Source organism: Manihot esculenta, chromosome 14 (assembly GCF_001659605.2).
Source record: "Manihot esculenta cultivar AM560-2 chromosome 14, M.esculenta_v8, whole genome shotgun sequence".
In the NCBI taxonomy this organism is placed as follows: domain Eukaryota; kingdom Viridiplantae; phylum Streptophyta; class Magnoliopsida; order Malpighiales; family Euphorbiaceae; genus Manihot; species Manihot esculenta.
This window is the reverse complement of record NC_035174.2, coordinates 5,228,126-5,241,095: the sequence shown is the minus strand read 5'-3', so window position 1 is coordinate 5,241,095 and position 12,970 is coordinate 5,228,126. Positions and strand designations below refer to the sequence as shown.

The following is a 12,970-nucleotide window of genomic DNA, read 5'->3' as shown; positions in this document are numbered from 1 at the left end:
TAAAAGATTAAAAATTTTTCTTGCCTTTGATGCTTTTAATTTAATAGAATTAAACATGGAGGGACTATGAATTGGACCAAGTTAAAACTTCTCAATAAAATTATACGTCGAGTTTTTTCAAAAAAAAAAATCAAAGAATAAATGTGCTAGTTTTGATATAGCTCAGGAAATAAAAAGTAATTTATTGTAAACTCAGCTCTGAATTTGGCAATTTGTGAACTAATCTTTGCAGCATGTTATTTTACTAGCATACACAGGAATTATACAATCCCTTTTATTTTCCATCTTCAACTAAAAGATTATCACTAATTACAATTAAATTGCATCTAATAAACAAGTTTATATACAATATGGCTCCTAAAATCTCTACTTTTAAAGTGTATATATATATATATATATATATATCAAGCTGGTGGGTGATAGACTCGTCTGTTGATGAGTGCTCTGGTGTGCTTCCAGAGTTTCTGTGCCTCAGATTCGTCACAGGCCAGAGCTGAGCAGCTGCTTTCATTACAGTCTGCAAAGTATTTGCCACTTACACCTTCTGTCTGCGGACTCAACGCAACATAACATGTGGTTGATGCACCCTGCACCAAAAGTGCTCAACTAACTTAAACAAACTCCAACTTATCTCTTCTTTCTGTGCTGAATCTTTTGGACAAGCAAACTGACAAAGTTATTATGGACAAACCTGAGATGTTGATTTTAGTAACTTGGACGCAATGAAGAACAGGGAATCTGCAGATAAGGTGTTTGTATAATTGTTAGATCTTCACTTTAATTACCACATTTTAATCTTTGTTTAATTATGTTTAGATTTATATGTACCTGTGATTAAACCCTTGTGAGCTCTGATTATTCCTGTTTTCACAATGCCTGGATGCACTGCGTTGATTGTTACTCTTGCATTCCTTGCCTGCAAAGTTTGGTTTTGTAAGAGACAAGCCCTTCTCTTCTTTTTTTAATTTTTCTTGAATTTGTGTTTATCATTATTATGGACAGAAATGAATCCTTGATCCCCACCCTACCTAAGTGATGTATTGTATCACTTATTCACGAGCTTTGTTGTTATAAATCAGAAAATGTTGTTCCGTTTGGAAGCCAAGAAAAGAAAATATGAGAAAATAGTTGAGGGTGATGACTTTCACCTTCAGCTGTCTAGCCATTTCCTTGGCATGTAAAATATTTGCCAGTTTGGATTGAGCATACGCACGTGTGCCATTGTAGCTGCAAAAATGCAATTAATTAAGTTAGATAATCAAATTCTTTTTAATTTTTTTTGCTCCCAACATCATTAATTCCTGTCATAATTATGATTTGGATTTTTCTTACAAGTTGTTAATAAGACAATACAAATGCATGCATCTCTTATGAGGTACCAAGATGAAATTGAAGAGGTAGGTAAAATGGTTAGTCAAATTGATGATAATTTTTTCTGTTAAAACAGTGTAATATTATTACAACTTGATAAAAAAAAAAAAAAAAAAAGGGTAAAAAGGAGAGTAGAAGCTTACTTCTTTGGGTTTAGCATTTGATTGAAGCAAAAAGAATCTCTTTTCACCCAACTGTGAATTACAGAAGAAAGATTTATTATTCTCCCCTGGATGCCTGTCACTTCTGCTGTTTCTACCATTTTCTCTATTAGCAATTCTGTCAACAAAAAATGTCCTGCAAATCCATGCTTAATCTCATGAAACTTTATTTTTCCAAATAATTATGATTTATGAAAAGATGGGAACCACAAAAATATCATTCTATATAGACAGACAGAGAAACTTGATAAGCTATGTGATGTTTACCTAAGTAATTTGTAGCGAATGTCATCTCAATTTTGTCTTCAGAAAATTCCAAATTCTGAGAAAATATCCCAGCATTATTTCTGCAGAATGATTCCACAATCAGAATTGAATTAACTTTGGACTATCAACTCAGCAAAGAACTGAAAAAGAAAGAGAGAGAGAGAGAGAGAGAGAGAGAGAGAGAGAGAGAGAGAGAGAGAGAGAGAATAAATTGTATTAATGTAAATTCACTTACATTAGAATATTGAGAGGTAATCCTAAAGCAAGAAAATCAGAAGAAAATCTCTTCACAGAAGCAAAGCAACTTAAATCAGTCTCAAATATCATTATCTCTGCTTTTGGAGTCTCCTTCTGTATTGTTTCCTTCACTTCAGCTGCTTTTTTCAAGTCTCTTGCAGGAATCACAAGTCGCACACCTCTCTTAGCCAATACTCTAGCAGTTTCAACTCCAATACCTGAGGTAGCCCCTTCAAAAAGAAAAAAAAAATCACAAGTGGCTTATCAGCTTACATCGTAAAATAAACAGAAAAATTTGTGCATGAAATGTCATATCTTTTCTCTTATTTTGCAAAATAAAGAAATTCAAGAAATACCCAGATGATTTTTTTGTTTTTTACGTATGTTAAAGAGACCATGAATGATTGTTTGCTTCAGAAAGAAGTGATCTGAGCATAAACCAATCATGGATATACCCTTCACAAGAGACAAAACCATATCTTGCTACAGTCAAAAAGAGCCGCTGGATTAAATAATAGTATAATCCTCAGCTGGTTGAACATGAAACAATGGATTAAAATATAACCCTGGAGATTATATTATGCTCAGCAAAGAAGCAATAGTCAGAGAATTATGGATAAGTAATCAAAAACAGAACTATAAATGAATGTATCCATTGGATTTTGGTAAATATGTTAAAATTATCTACAAAATATGAAGTAAATGGAAAAGGATAAGAAGATAAAGAGGAAGGTGACATGAAAAAGTAAAGAGAAGCATTTTGATCATGAAGAGAGAGAGAGAGAGAGAGAAGCAAGAAATAAAAACTCAAGAGATCTGAAAATCAGAGGAAGAGAATTCCTCAGGAAAAGCTAACAGAGGCTAGGACTTCATTTTAAGTTTATATTTTCATGTCTTAAAATCTTCAAAAGGTTGTAAGAAGATTCAAAAGATTATGATGAGAAACTAACCAGTGATGATAGCAGTTAAATTGGGAGAGACAAAGCAGGCAAAATCTTGAGTGACTTGCTCAGCTGTTGAGTTTGAGCCATAACCACTTGGGCCTGCAGTGCCTGCCAAGTACCTCAGTGTTTCCTTCATGAGCAGGAAGCTGCCTCTTACAATCTTGGACACCAAGAGAAACACATTTAGCATTGAGAGTTGAGACCAAAAATATATAAACACACATATATATAGAAGACATGTATGTGTACCCAACAAGGAACCCAATGATTTTATAGTGAACAATGTCTTGATTTTAAGTGGGTGGCCATGGCCAATCAGCTCTAAATACATTCTAGAAAATGTCAAAGACTATTACACCAACATTGAAATGATTGGTTAAGACCACCCACTTTGGATGGTCCATAGAGTAGCAGATCTTTTCAAGCTTAGTGATCTCAGAAATGCACCATTATTTTCTGTCTTTTTTTCTCTTCTCGTAATGACCGTCAAGCATTGTGATTGTAGAAATGCACCATTAATTGGTTCTCTTTGTTTTTTTCTTTTCCTTTTTTCTTTTTTCTCATTATTACTGTCTGTCCCTTAGCGAGTGGCTTTTCTCTGAGGCTTATGCAATTTTTTTTTTTTTTTTTTTTGAATCTAAGTGAAATTTCATTTGCTTAAAGGAAGGGTAATGACATCACATAATGACAATTTACTTAAGATAGTGAAAAAAATGACCTGTAAATAGTGTTTTGATTACTGTTTTCCTTTTACTTTTTATTGTTATTATTCTTCTTTAATCTTCTTTGTCATTTAGTTGGTTGCATCTGACATGGCCACAATTAGCTTATCATATTAACTTTATTGTAGGGGAAAAAAACAGTCTCATCAGACATTAATGTATCTTAATTTCCAAAGTAATTAAAGGACAAAACATTGTTCATGTTTGATTGATGTAAGTAGATTGTGAGTCAGAAAATTGATAGTAACAAAGTAAATAAGCATTCATTAATGAAGACATAGTCCCAAGAACTTAGATTGGAAGTTATTCTTAATCTTATTGTCCCACCTTATGATATACTTTAGTCAATTGTATCAGTCTAGGCTGCAGATGTCTGAGTTATGCTTCGCTTTGTATGAAGATCATGTTCACATTTGGCTGTCTATAAGATCATGGAAGAAAGTTCTTACCTAATAATAAACAACCTATGTTACCAACTCATGATAACGTTTATTCAATTCAATTATCTAGAATATATAAATATAATGTTAACTTACGTGGAGTGATAAAAGTTTGAACGTGGAAAATTTTTTCAATTTATTAAAATTTGAATTTAAAATATTGCATAAAATTATTAAGATTAGCTAGGAAAGGGAAATTTAAAAAGAAAAATCTGACCCACTAGCATATATTAGGGCCAAATGAGGATTTTTCAACCAACAAATTAATATTCAACATGCATAGTAGAGTATTATATGACTGGAGTATGCAAAAATTCAGAGAAAAGATCAGAAACCAAATCCATGGATATTGAAAGAAAGCAACCTATTTCTTGAAATGGATAAATACCATGATTTTGCTTTTTAGCTAAGCATTTGAATTCAAACTTAGTACTTTAAACCCATGATCTCTCAAAAAAGAGAATGCATGTAGCAGTAGTATTCACACGTGTGCAACTATATATAAAAATTAACCAGTGATAATTACATGCAAATTTTTAAAAAATAAAAAATTATATTGAAGAAGAAATGGGCAATGAATTAATTGGAGACAAAAAGGGTATTAGGTATAGTGAGACCGTGTCCTTGACGTCTGCTTTTGGTCTCCATTGGCAAAAATTTCAATCCTTGAGTTTGAGAAAAATGATAGCCATTGTTGGAGAATTGATGGTGTAAAAGAAAGCATTGAAGTTGACCCTTCAACAATGTAGTTGTGGAGTGGCTGTGCATTAGGGACCCATTGGTTCCCCAACTTGCATACACTCTCATCAATTCATTTCCTCTACTTGTTTCACATGTGATCTTGCCTCCCTCTACCTATTTGCCTTGTTTTATTTATGTATATTTCTCTCATTCATGGCAATAGCATCCATGCTCTCCAACCAAAAGTGTCAAAAGTAATAAAGCTTTGATTGGAAACCCTCTTTTTCTTACTACCCATACAAGCTTGTTGGGAACAATACATTATTTCCCATTATTCTATATTTTAGCTAGCTTCCTGTGCCCAAAAATAAATTTATTCCTTTTCCACTTGTGCATAGTTTCCCTTTTCTGTAACATTTTGTCAGATTTTAATTAATTCAGTCTTTTTTTTTTTGAAATCAAAATTTGAAAATGGAACAAGAAATTGCATCAATTTTCAACTCAATGAGTAATTTATATTATCTGCTTTGGAGAATTGAAGTTATTATAGTCCTAAATAATTAATTCCCTTATGAATCTGCCAACAACTCCACCAAATTAATCAGTGTAAATCATTTACATGAGAGTTTAAGCAAATCCACCTAACCCAAGGGGAAAACTCTTCAACCTTACCAATATTTCAACAACCTTTTTTTTCTTTTTTACTTTATTAAAGTAAATAATATCATTACTATTAAGTTGAAAAGTGTTGTAAATTCATTTGGCCTCTAAGCACCTTAAGGGCCCAAGTGTTGTTATCGTGTCTGCCTCCATGCATGGAAATATCTCACCTCATGTCCTCAAAGCATGCACACCATACATCTACCTCTACCATTATTGCAGACAAACCCTAATCTCCCTTCTCTTCTCTTCATTCTGTCAACCTTACTATTATTTTTATATACAAATTCCACTCCAAAACTTAAGATAATTAAATATCATTAATTATTATGAATCATTTGGCCTCACGTGCCATTTGCCAATTGGGGGACTCCATGTGGAGTGGAGCTCAGCGGTGGGGTCTGACACTGTAGGAGCCAATCACGGGTGGGACATGTGTGGATTTAATGATGTTATTATATGGCCATAATCATAGATTATTAGCTTAGTCATAGATATTTAACATGATCATAATCTATGCTATTGCTAACTACAAAATAACAATTGATTGCCATGGCAAGATTTTCAGAAAAGGTTATTTGTCTTTATCTTTCTAACCATATCTAACCAAAAAGAGAAGAGGGTATCTTATTAATCAAGTTTTAAATCAAAATCCAAATACATATATATTAATTAAAAAGGATTAATTTGTCTTTTAAAAATTAAGAAAAATATATTTTATTGGCTTTTAATCAAATTATTTTATTTTTTTCATATATTTATTATATTTCACTACTCATCTTCTTTTGATGATAAGTTAAAATGTGAAACGTATTTACTTAGTAATAATTAATAAGTAAAAATATTGAATAAGAAAAAAAAATTATAAAATTTATTCTAATTAATTTAAAATTAAATAAAAATATTATCCTGGATGCTCAGCCCATGTTGAGACCATCAGTTGTAGGCCTGGTTACATGCTATATGGGCTTTTGCAACATCTCAATCTGAATCTGAGTTCTTCCCTTCACTGTCTCTTTTGATTCGCAGAGAAAGAAGAGGGAAGCAACTACACACTGCACAGTTTTCTTCCCTTCTCCCTCCCATTTTGCCAGCAAAATCAAAATTGGAAATTAGGGTTCCTTCCTTGCTTTCCATGGCCTCGCACGACCATCTCGATGATGTAAGTTCTTCTTCATTCTCATAACTCTGGTAGGGTTTTCCAGTATTTCGATACCCTAAAATGTGATTTATTATGACACATTTTAGGATGATGATTTTGGCGGTGACTTTCCCGGGAGCCACAATTCCAGGCGTTCAGGTCTCGTTTATTTTTTTCTTGCTTCCTTTCTTATTTTTTAGTCATATTGTTCGTTTATTTAGTAAATATATGTGTCTACCTTTGTCTTGGAATTTAGGTAATAAGAGAAGCTTTGGAGATCTTGAGGACGACGAAGTTGATATTTTTAGCTCAAAGAAGGTATATGTGTTTTGACTTGAGGAAATTCGCTGATATTGAATTCCAATGCTCTAATGAACTGTGGTCTTACCATACTTTACCAGGATAATTTATGGGTGAGCTGTGGATATGAAGTGAGTTGTGTAGTATTAGTATTGATGTGAGGCAACCATTATGGGTATAACTTTGGTGGGAAGTTTACTGTGTGATCCAAGGTCATATTGTGATTTTAGTTCCTTAGTACTAGTGCTTATGGACCTTATAGTTACTCTTACAAATCATGAAATCAAAAGTTTGTCTATTTGAATGTGCCAAAGAGTTCCTTGGTCACTAGAGTGAAATCCTTCTTGCTTTTATTGCAGGGTAATTCAAAGGTAGAGGAAACTACAATGATTTTATCTCTTCGTGAGAGGTACATGTGTTTTAGAAGTGGATTTATATCTCAAGGCAAAAAGAAGAATAATGTTTATTTTATTTTTTCATATTCGAATACCTTTTAGAGTCTTATGCTTTATACTGGGGTATGCTTTTGCAGCGTCGAAAACTGTAAAAATGCACTCACGTCATGCCAAGTATGTTTCATCCCTCTCTTCTTCATTGTACCATGTATGAGATACCTTTTTATTCTTTAAGTTCTTTTTTGGGTGAGGATGCTGTCAGTTCTTTTGCTAATGGTAAAAGATCAAGTGAAATCACAATCTAACAAAATCGGGAAGCAGTTTATTTTTTTGGGTGGCTTGTGATAGTGATATGTAATTTGCCTGTATTGAGAGAATAATAGTTTCTTTATCCTTTTAAAATATAATTTAGGATAATGATGTTACATTGTTGAAAATGCTTCCAAGGTATTTGTGATCCACTCTTGTTTTGGATTTATGGTTTTCATTCACCGGCATTTTCACAAGATCAAATTATGTCATTGTTGATTACAGACGGAGCTCGAAGCTGCAAAATCTGAAATTCAGAAGTGGCGTTCAGCATTTGAGAATGAGTCCTTCATACCAGCTGGGGCATCTCTTGGTTAGTCTAAGTGAAACACATTATGTGTTTTGGCAAAAAACATGTTTTTTTGAAAGAATATACCATTTGTGATCATTTTTTTCGTTTCATTTGTGTTGATTTTTGTAGAACCTAAACTAGTGATCAATTATCTTCAGACCCTGAGATCCTCTGAGGAGTCTTTGAGAGAACAGGTTTAATTATTGCTAATGCTCCTTGTCTACAGAAGAAAAAATTTTCAATAATGCTTGATTTAGTATTTTTTGTTGATATCAGTTGGAAAAAGCAAAGAAAAAAGAAGCTGCCTTCATCGTAACATTTGCAAAACGAGAGCAAGAGATAGCGGAGTTAAAGGTGAGACTTCCTGTAATATGTGACATTTATATGATACTGCATCTCATATTACTACATTTTCTTAGGAGGCAATTCTATCAGAAATATTGGAGGAATGAATTAGTTGGAAGATTTTGGCAAAATAGTTGATGAAAAGAATGCAAGTGTATGCAGTGATGAAGCCAAAAATGGCTCATTTTTCCATGAGACATGGCTCCACATTAGCCTTCTCCTTTAAACAATGTCTTCGATCCTTCAACTTTGCTGAGGAATCAAACTTGCATGGCTGGCAATGTTTATGGAGTATTTTGTGGAAGTTATAGACATTTTTGCGGATGTTTTCCTTCTAGTTTATTTCTTGTAATTTTTATGGATTTCTTTAATGAAAATATTTAGGGCTCTGCTCAAAGTCTAACCAAAGGAAAAGAGTTAATTGGGATTGTGGTTTTGAGGGAGGGTGTAATAACCTTGAAGATGTCTTCTATCTTGAATCTTACTTAGAAGAGATGGTTTAATAGAGTTGTTTATCGGCTATATTCTTTCTCTTCATTGTCTGATTTCATGCCTACCTAACACAAACACTTTTGGATTCCCAGTCTGCAGTTCGGGATTTGAAAGCCCAGCTCAAGCCACCATCAATGCAGGTACTGACAAGGTTAAAACTTTCCGTCTCAAAGAAATTTGTTTTGACTTTTGAGCTTGTCTGTAAAATTAACATAATCGATAAAGAGGTTTGGATTTGATATAACTGATCCTTTACAAACCCATATCTTTATTTGGACGATGTACATTTAAAGGATAACTAAAAATCTTGTCACTTAGTTTCAAATACCTTATCCATCACAAATAAATAGGAACTTGTGAATCAGTTTCCTTTGTGTGAATAATTTGCTGGCATAAGTATGTTTGTATTTTATCCTTTCATTATGTATCCGTGCTTCCATAGTCATTCTTTTATGTCATTATCAGTCAAAAAAAAATGCAAGGTTCTCATTGTTTCTGCTATAATATGTTATTGTAACATTTTTTTAATGCACTTCTTTTAGAATTTTGTTCAACATTGTTACTGCATCTTGGAGCCCTTTGTGAATTGGGACTTGATTACTTGTGATCTTTTCGAATTTTTAGCAAATATCTATTATTCTAGATTAACATCTCATGGGTCAAAAATCCACTGCATTTTCTAATTACTTTTCCTGCTAGTAGCACCTTGTTTATTCATTTAAATTTTTGGTTGTTTTGATAGGCAAGGAGATTATTGCTGGATCCAGCAATTCATGAGGAATTTACCCGTTTAAAGGTCTCTGGTTAAACTTCCTGTTTGCTGTTAAATTTTTCTAAGATTATGCTTTGCATTTTTATACATGCATCTTATTCTGGTTGGACTCGTGTATGACTATCATTTTTCCTTATTCCTGTGACAATGCATGCCTTGCCACATTGTCATCCTATTTCAACATCTTATTTTGTTCTGTATCCCTATCTCTTCCACCACTTGTTTTCATTTTCTTCCTTCTTTTTCACTTTCTAAATAGTGACCTTTTGTTTAACTTTGTTTTAATCCTAATATTTTGTCGAAACAGGAAAATACCTATTAGATATTGGGCTAAATTGATTAAAAAACAGTTGTCAGATTGAGATACAAATCGCGAATCAAAATCTTCATTTTGTGAATTGAGAATTGAGAACCAAATCGAATCCTAAGATTCAATAAAAAAGTTTCAAAAGTAATTAAAAATAATTTATTTTCTGAAAATAAGTAAAAAATATTACAATGATATATTTTGATAAATATAGGATTATCACTCAACTAATGAGAATGTGCTTCATAGTAGATGAGTATATTCTTGTTATGTTTTGTGATTTTATGTTGTAAATTATGTACCCTTGAATTGTAGACAATGATTATCATAGTGTATGTGTTGAAACTCTCATCTAAATTTAATCAAATAATTAAACAATAAAAAAGATAATGGTTCAAAGTCAAAGGTCAGAACTTGTTAATATAAATGCTATAATTTGGACCACTATAATTAAAAAAGTAAATTAACAAGAGCAAGGAAAAAAAAGAGAAAAAGAAAGGAGAGTGAGAGGGAAAAGAATGGTTTGTGGGGAAAAAGAACTAGAGCAAAGTTTTATATGCACTTTTCATTCATAGTGAAAATGAAGTGAAAGCTTGAAACTCAAGCTATATAGTCTAACGACCTTCTCGAAAAAGAAATAGCTGAATCAATAGATTTATATCAAACCCTAAGTTTCAGTATTAAATCATAAACTTTAGTCACAATTCAGATATATTTAAGATTGGCCATATAGATTCAACTCACTACTGTAACAACTTGGCTCAAACTGACCCAAATACGGCTCAAACTGATTCAAATAACTTTTGAACCTATTTTTCACTTGGCTGAAAAATAGTTAACCCAAGTTATTTAATAGTTTTTGTTAGCTATTGTATAAATCTTCAATTTTCCACTTATCTATCGATATGGGATCCCCACAACTATGATAGGAAAATTGAATTGAGAATTGTAAGATTTTCATAACAGTGCTAAAAAATAAATGTTCTGGTTTACTTAGTCCAAGTTAATGTTTTGGGCGTAGTCTTATGTTGGCTAATGCTTCAGGGGACAGCTTGGTCTTTATCTTTACACAGGATGTTTGAATCTTGTGATATTGTTTATCACAGGCATCCTTTATGATAATTTTTTCTAAATGCAATAACAGAATTTGGTCGAGGAGAAGGACAAAAAGGTAAAAGAACTGCAGGATAATATTGCTGCTGTCAATTTTACCCCACAGAGCAAGATGGGAAAGATGCTTATGGCGAAATGTAGAACCCTACAAGAGGAAAATGAGGAGATTGGGAATCAAGCTGCTGAAGGAAAGGTACTGCTATTGCTGTGTCGCTTTTCAGCTTGTCTTTGTGGTTAACCTTCTGTATTTTCCCATTATGAAGTTCTTCCCATTCTAGCGTTCAGTTCTCATTGTTTGAGAAAGATCATAAGCTAAATTCTTGTCTTAGTTATTTGAGATCGTTGAGTGTTAGGAGTGGGGTTGGTGGCTGGAGCAGCTTGCAGATACTGTAGCATTTCAGCAACATCATTTGGATATTTGAATTTCTTTTACCGAGAAAGAACTTAGTTTGAAATGGATGACAGATGTCTGATCTGAATATGACTGAAATTTATATGGCTATTTATTGAGTGTTATATGGATTAGAACAATTTCATACAAGAATGTGAGCGTGCATGGAAAATAAACCATGCGATTTTTATTCTAAGATGTCAGTTACATGGTTTTATCCAACACTTTTTTTGGGTCTCTTCATGGATTTATAGCAGACATTCATTCTTTGGTCATGTTTGTTGATATGCAGATGCATGAACTAGCAATGAAACTTGCTTTGCAGAAATCTCAGAATGCAGAACTCAGGAGTCAATTTGAAGGTTAGTTGTGCAGCAATGTCTGTAATCTAGTACTATATTGCTAAAGTTAATGTCTCTTGCACTTGTATTTCTACGTGCCTACTCTTACTCTTTGGCTAAGGGATCTGGATACTGAATGGTTGGCCACAATCATATGTTCATATTTTTCTCAATCATTTGATTTTTTCCCCCCCTCTTTTTCTCTTTGTTATATTTCCCAATTCTTTTTCCGTGCTCTCTAGGACTTTGATTTTTTGGCACCTCAGTTGCTTAACATGTTTTTTTATGTTTGGCTAATTGGCATTTAGACTTTAGAGGAGCTTAGATATCTTTTTGGCTCCTCAAGTTCCATAGGATTGAAACTGCTTTTTGCTGTTCAGAGTTAAAAAATGTTCCCCCCCCCCCAAACATCATTCAGTGACGCTCATTTTTCCCCATTCGGTTTATTGAAGAAAGTCACTTTTGGCTAGGTATACTATTCATCTGAATTATATTTTGCTGTTGCTTTTCGCTGCTTATTAGCTGGTATTTTGTGTCATGAATTTAAGTCATTGGTTTACAGTATTTTGATTGTTGCGTTCTCTGTATGCAGGACTTCACAAACACATGGAGGGCCTGACTAATGACGTGGAGAAATCGAATGAAATGGTTATTTTACCTTCCTTATTCATTTTGCTAGCTGAGTTATTAGAGTCAAAATGGTACTTATAATTAAAAAAAAAAGGATCCAGTATAATCGCCAAGCCTTATTTACGATGAATTCCATTCCCTTTGATGTATCGTGAACGAGTGCAATTGTTCATACCTTGTTACTCAGGTACGTATGTTGCAAGAGAAGCTAGAAGAGAAGGATCTGGAACTTAACAGGCTGAAGCTTGAACTCCAACAGAAAAGCCAGCAGGAGGAAAAAATTGATTCGGCTCCTGATAATATAGACGGTGATGAATTATTGAAACCTAAACAGGAAATTGAGATAGAGTAGATAATAACTTTTGACAGAACGTCATCATTTTTCCCCGTCATGTTGTTTGTCTTTGTACATTAAACATGTCTTTTACTAGTTGATCATTCTTTTTTGAACATTTTGGATCCTGTGGAATTATTTTTAATGGAGCAGCGCAAATTGGGTACTTAAGAGTTTGAGATCGATACATGGCCTGCGGGTTGAGATCATAAAATTGCTTGCAGCCATGTGGAGCCTTGGAAGGCTGAGATTTATTCCAGTGCATGGAAACAGGGAAACGTTGACTTGCCCACGTATGACAGGCAAGGGTGATAAGGTTGTCTTG

General features: G+C 33.3%; 2 protein-coding genes across 2 annotated transcripts; one reads left to right on the top strand and one right to left on the bottom strand.

Annotated features, from left to right (window-relative positions):
• Positions 1-160: 160 nt before the first annotated feature.
• LOC110631226 (short-chain dehydrogenase TIC 32 B, chloroplastic) lies at positions 161-3,214 on the bottom strand. The gene is made up of 8 exons (XM_021778978.2): positions 2,987-3,214; positions 2,035-2,266; positions 1,800-1,879; positions 1,515-1,668; positions 1,149-1,227; positions 829-916; positions 692-738; positions 161-587 (listed from the first exon to the last, which is right to left on the bottom strand). The coding sequence occupies exons 1-8, from the start codon at positions 3,168-3,170 to the stop codon at positions 405-407; spliced, it is 1,047 nt and encodes a 348-aa protein (XP_021634670.1). The 5' UTR covers positions 3,171-3,214; the 3' UTR covers positions 161-404.
• Positions 3,215-6,470: 3,256 nt separating this feature from the next.
• LOC110631227 (FKBP12-interacting protein of 37 kDa) lies at positions 6,471-12,811 on the top strand. The gene is made up of 14 exons (XM_021778979.2): positions 6,471-6,645; positions 6,732-6,783; positions 6,881-6,942; positions 7,284-7,333; positions 7,457-7,493; positions 7,854-7,941; positions 8,050-8,114; positions 8,197-8,274; positions 8,850-8,897; positions 9,500-9,553; positions 10,981-11,142; positions 11,633-11,702; positions 12,274-12,329; positions 12,499-12,811. Exons 1-14 carry the CDS (start codon positions 6,619-6,621, stop codon positions 12,661-12,663), a joined length of 1,014 nt encoding a protein of 337 aa, XP_021634671.1. The 5' UTR covers positions 6,471-6,618; the 3' UTR covers positions 12,664-12,811.
• The last annotated feature ends 159 nt before the right edge of the window (positions 12,812-12,970 follow it).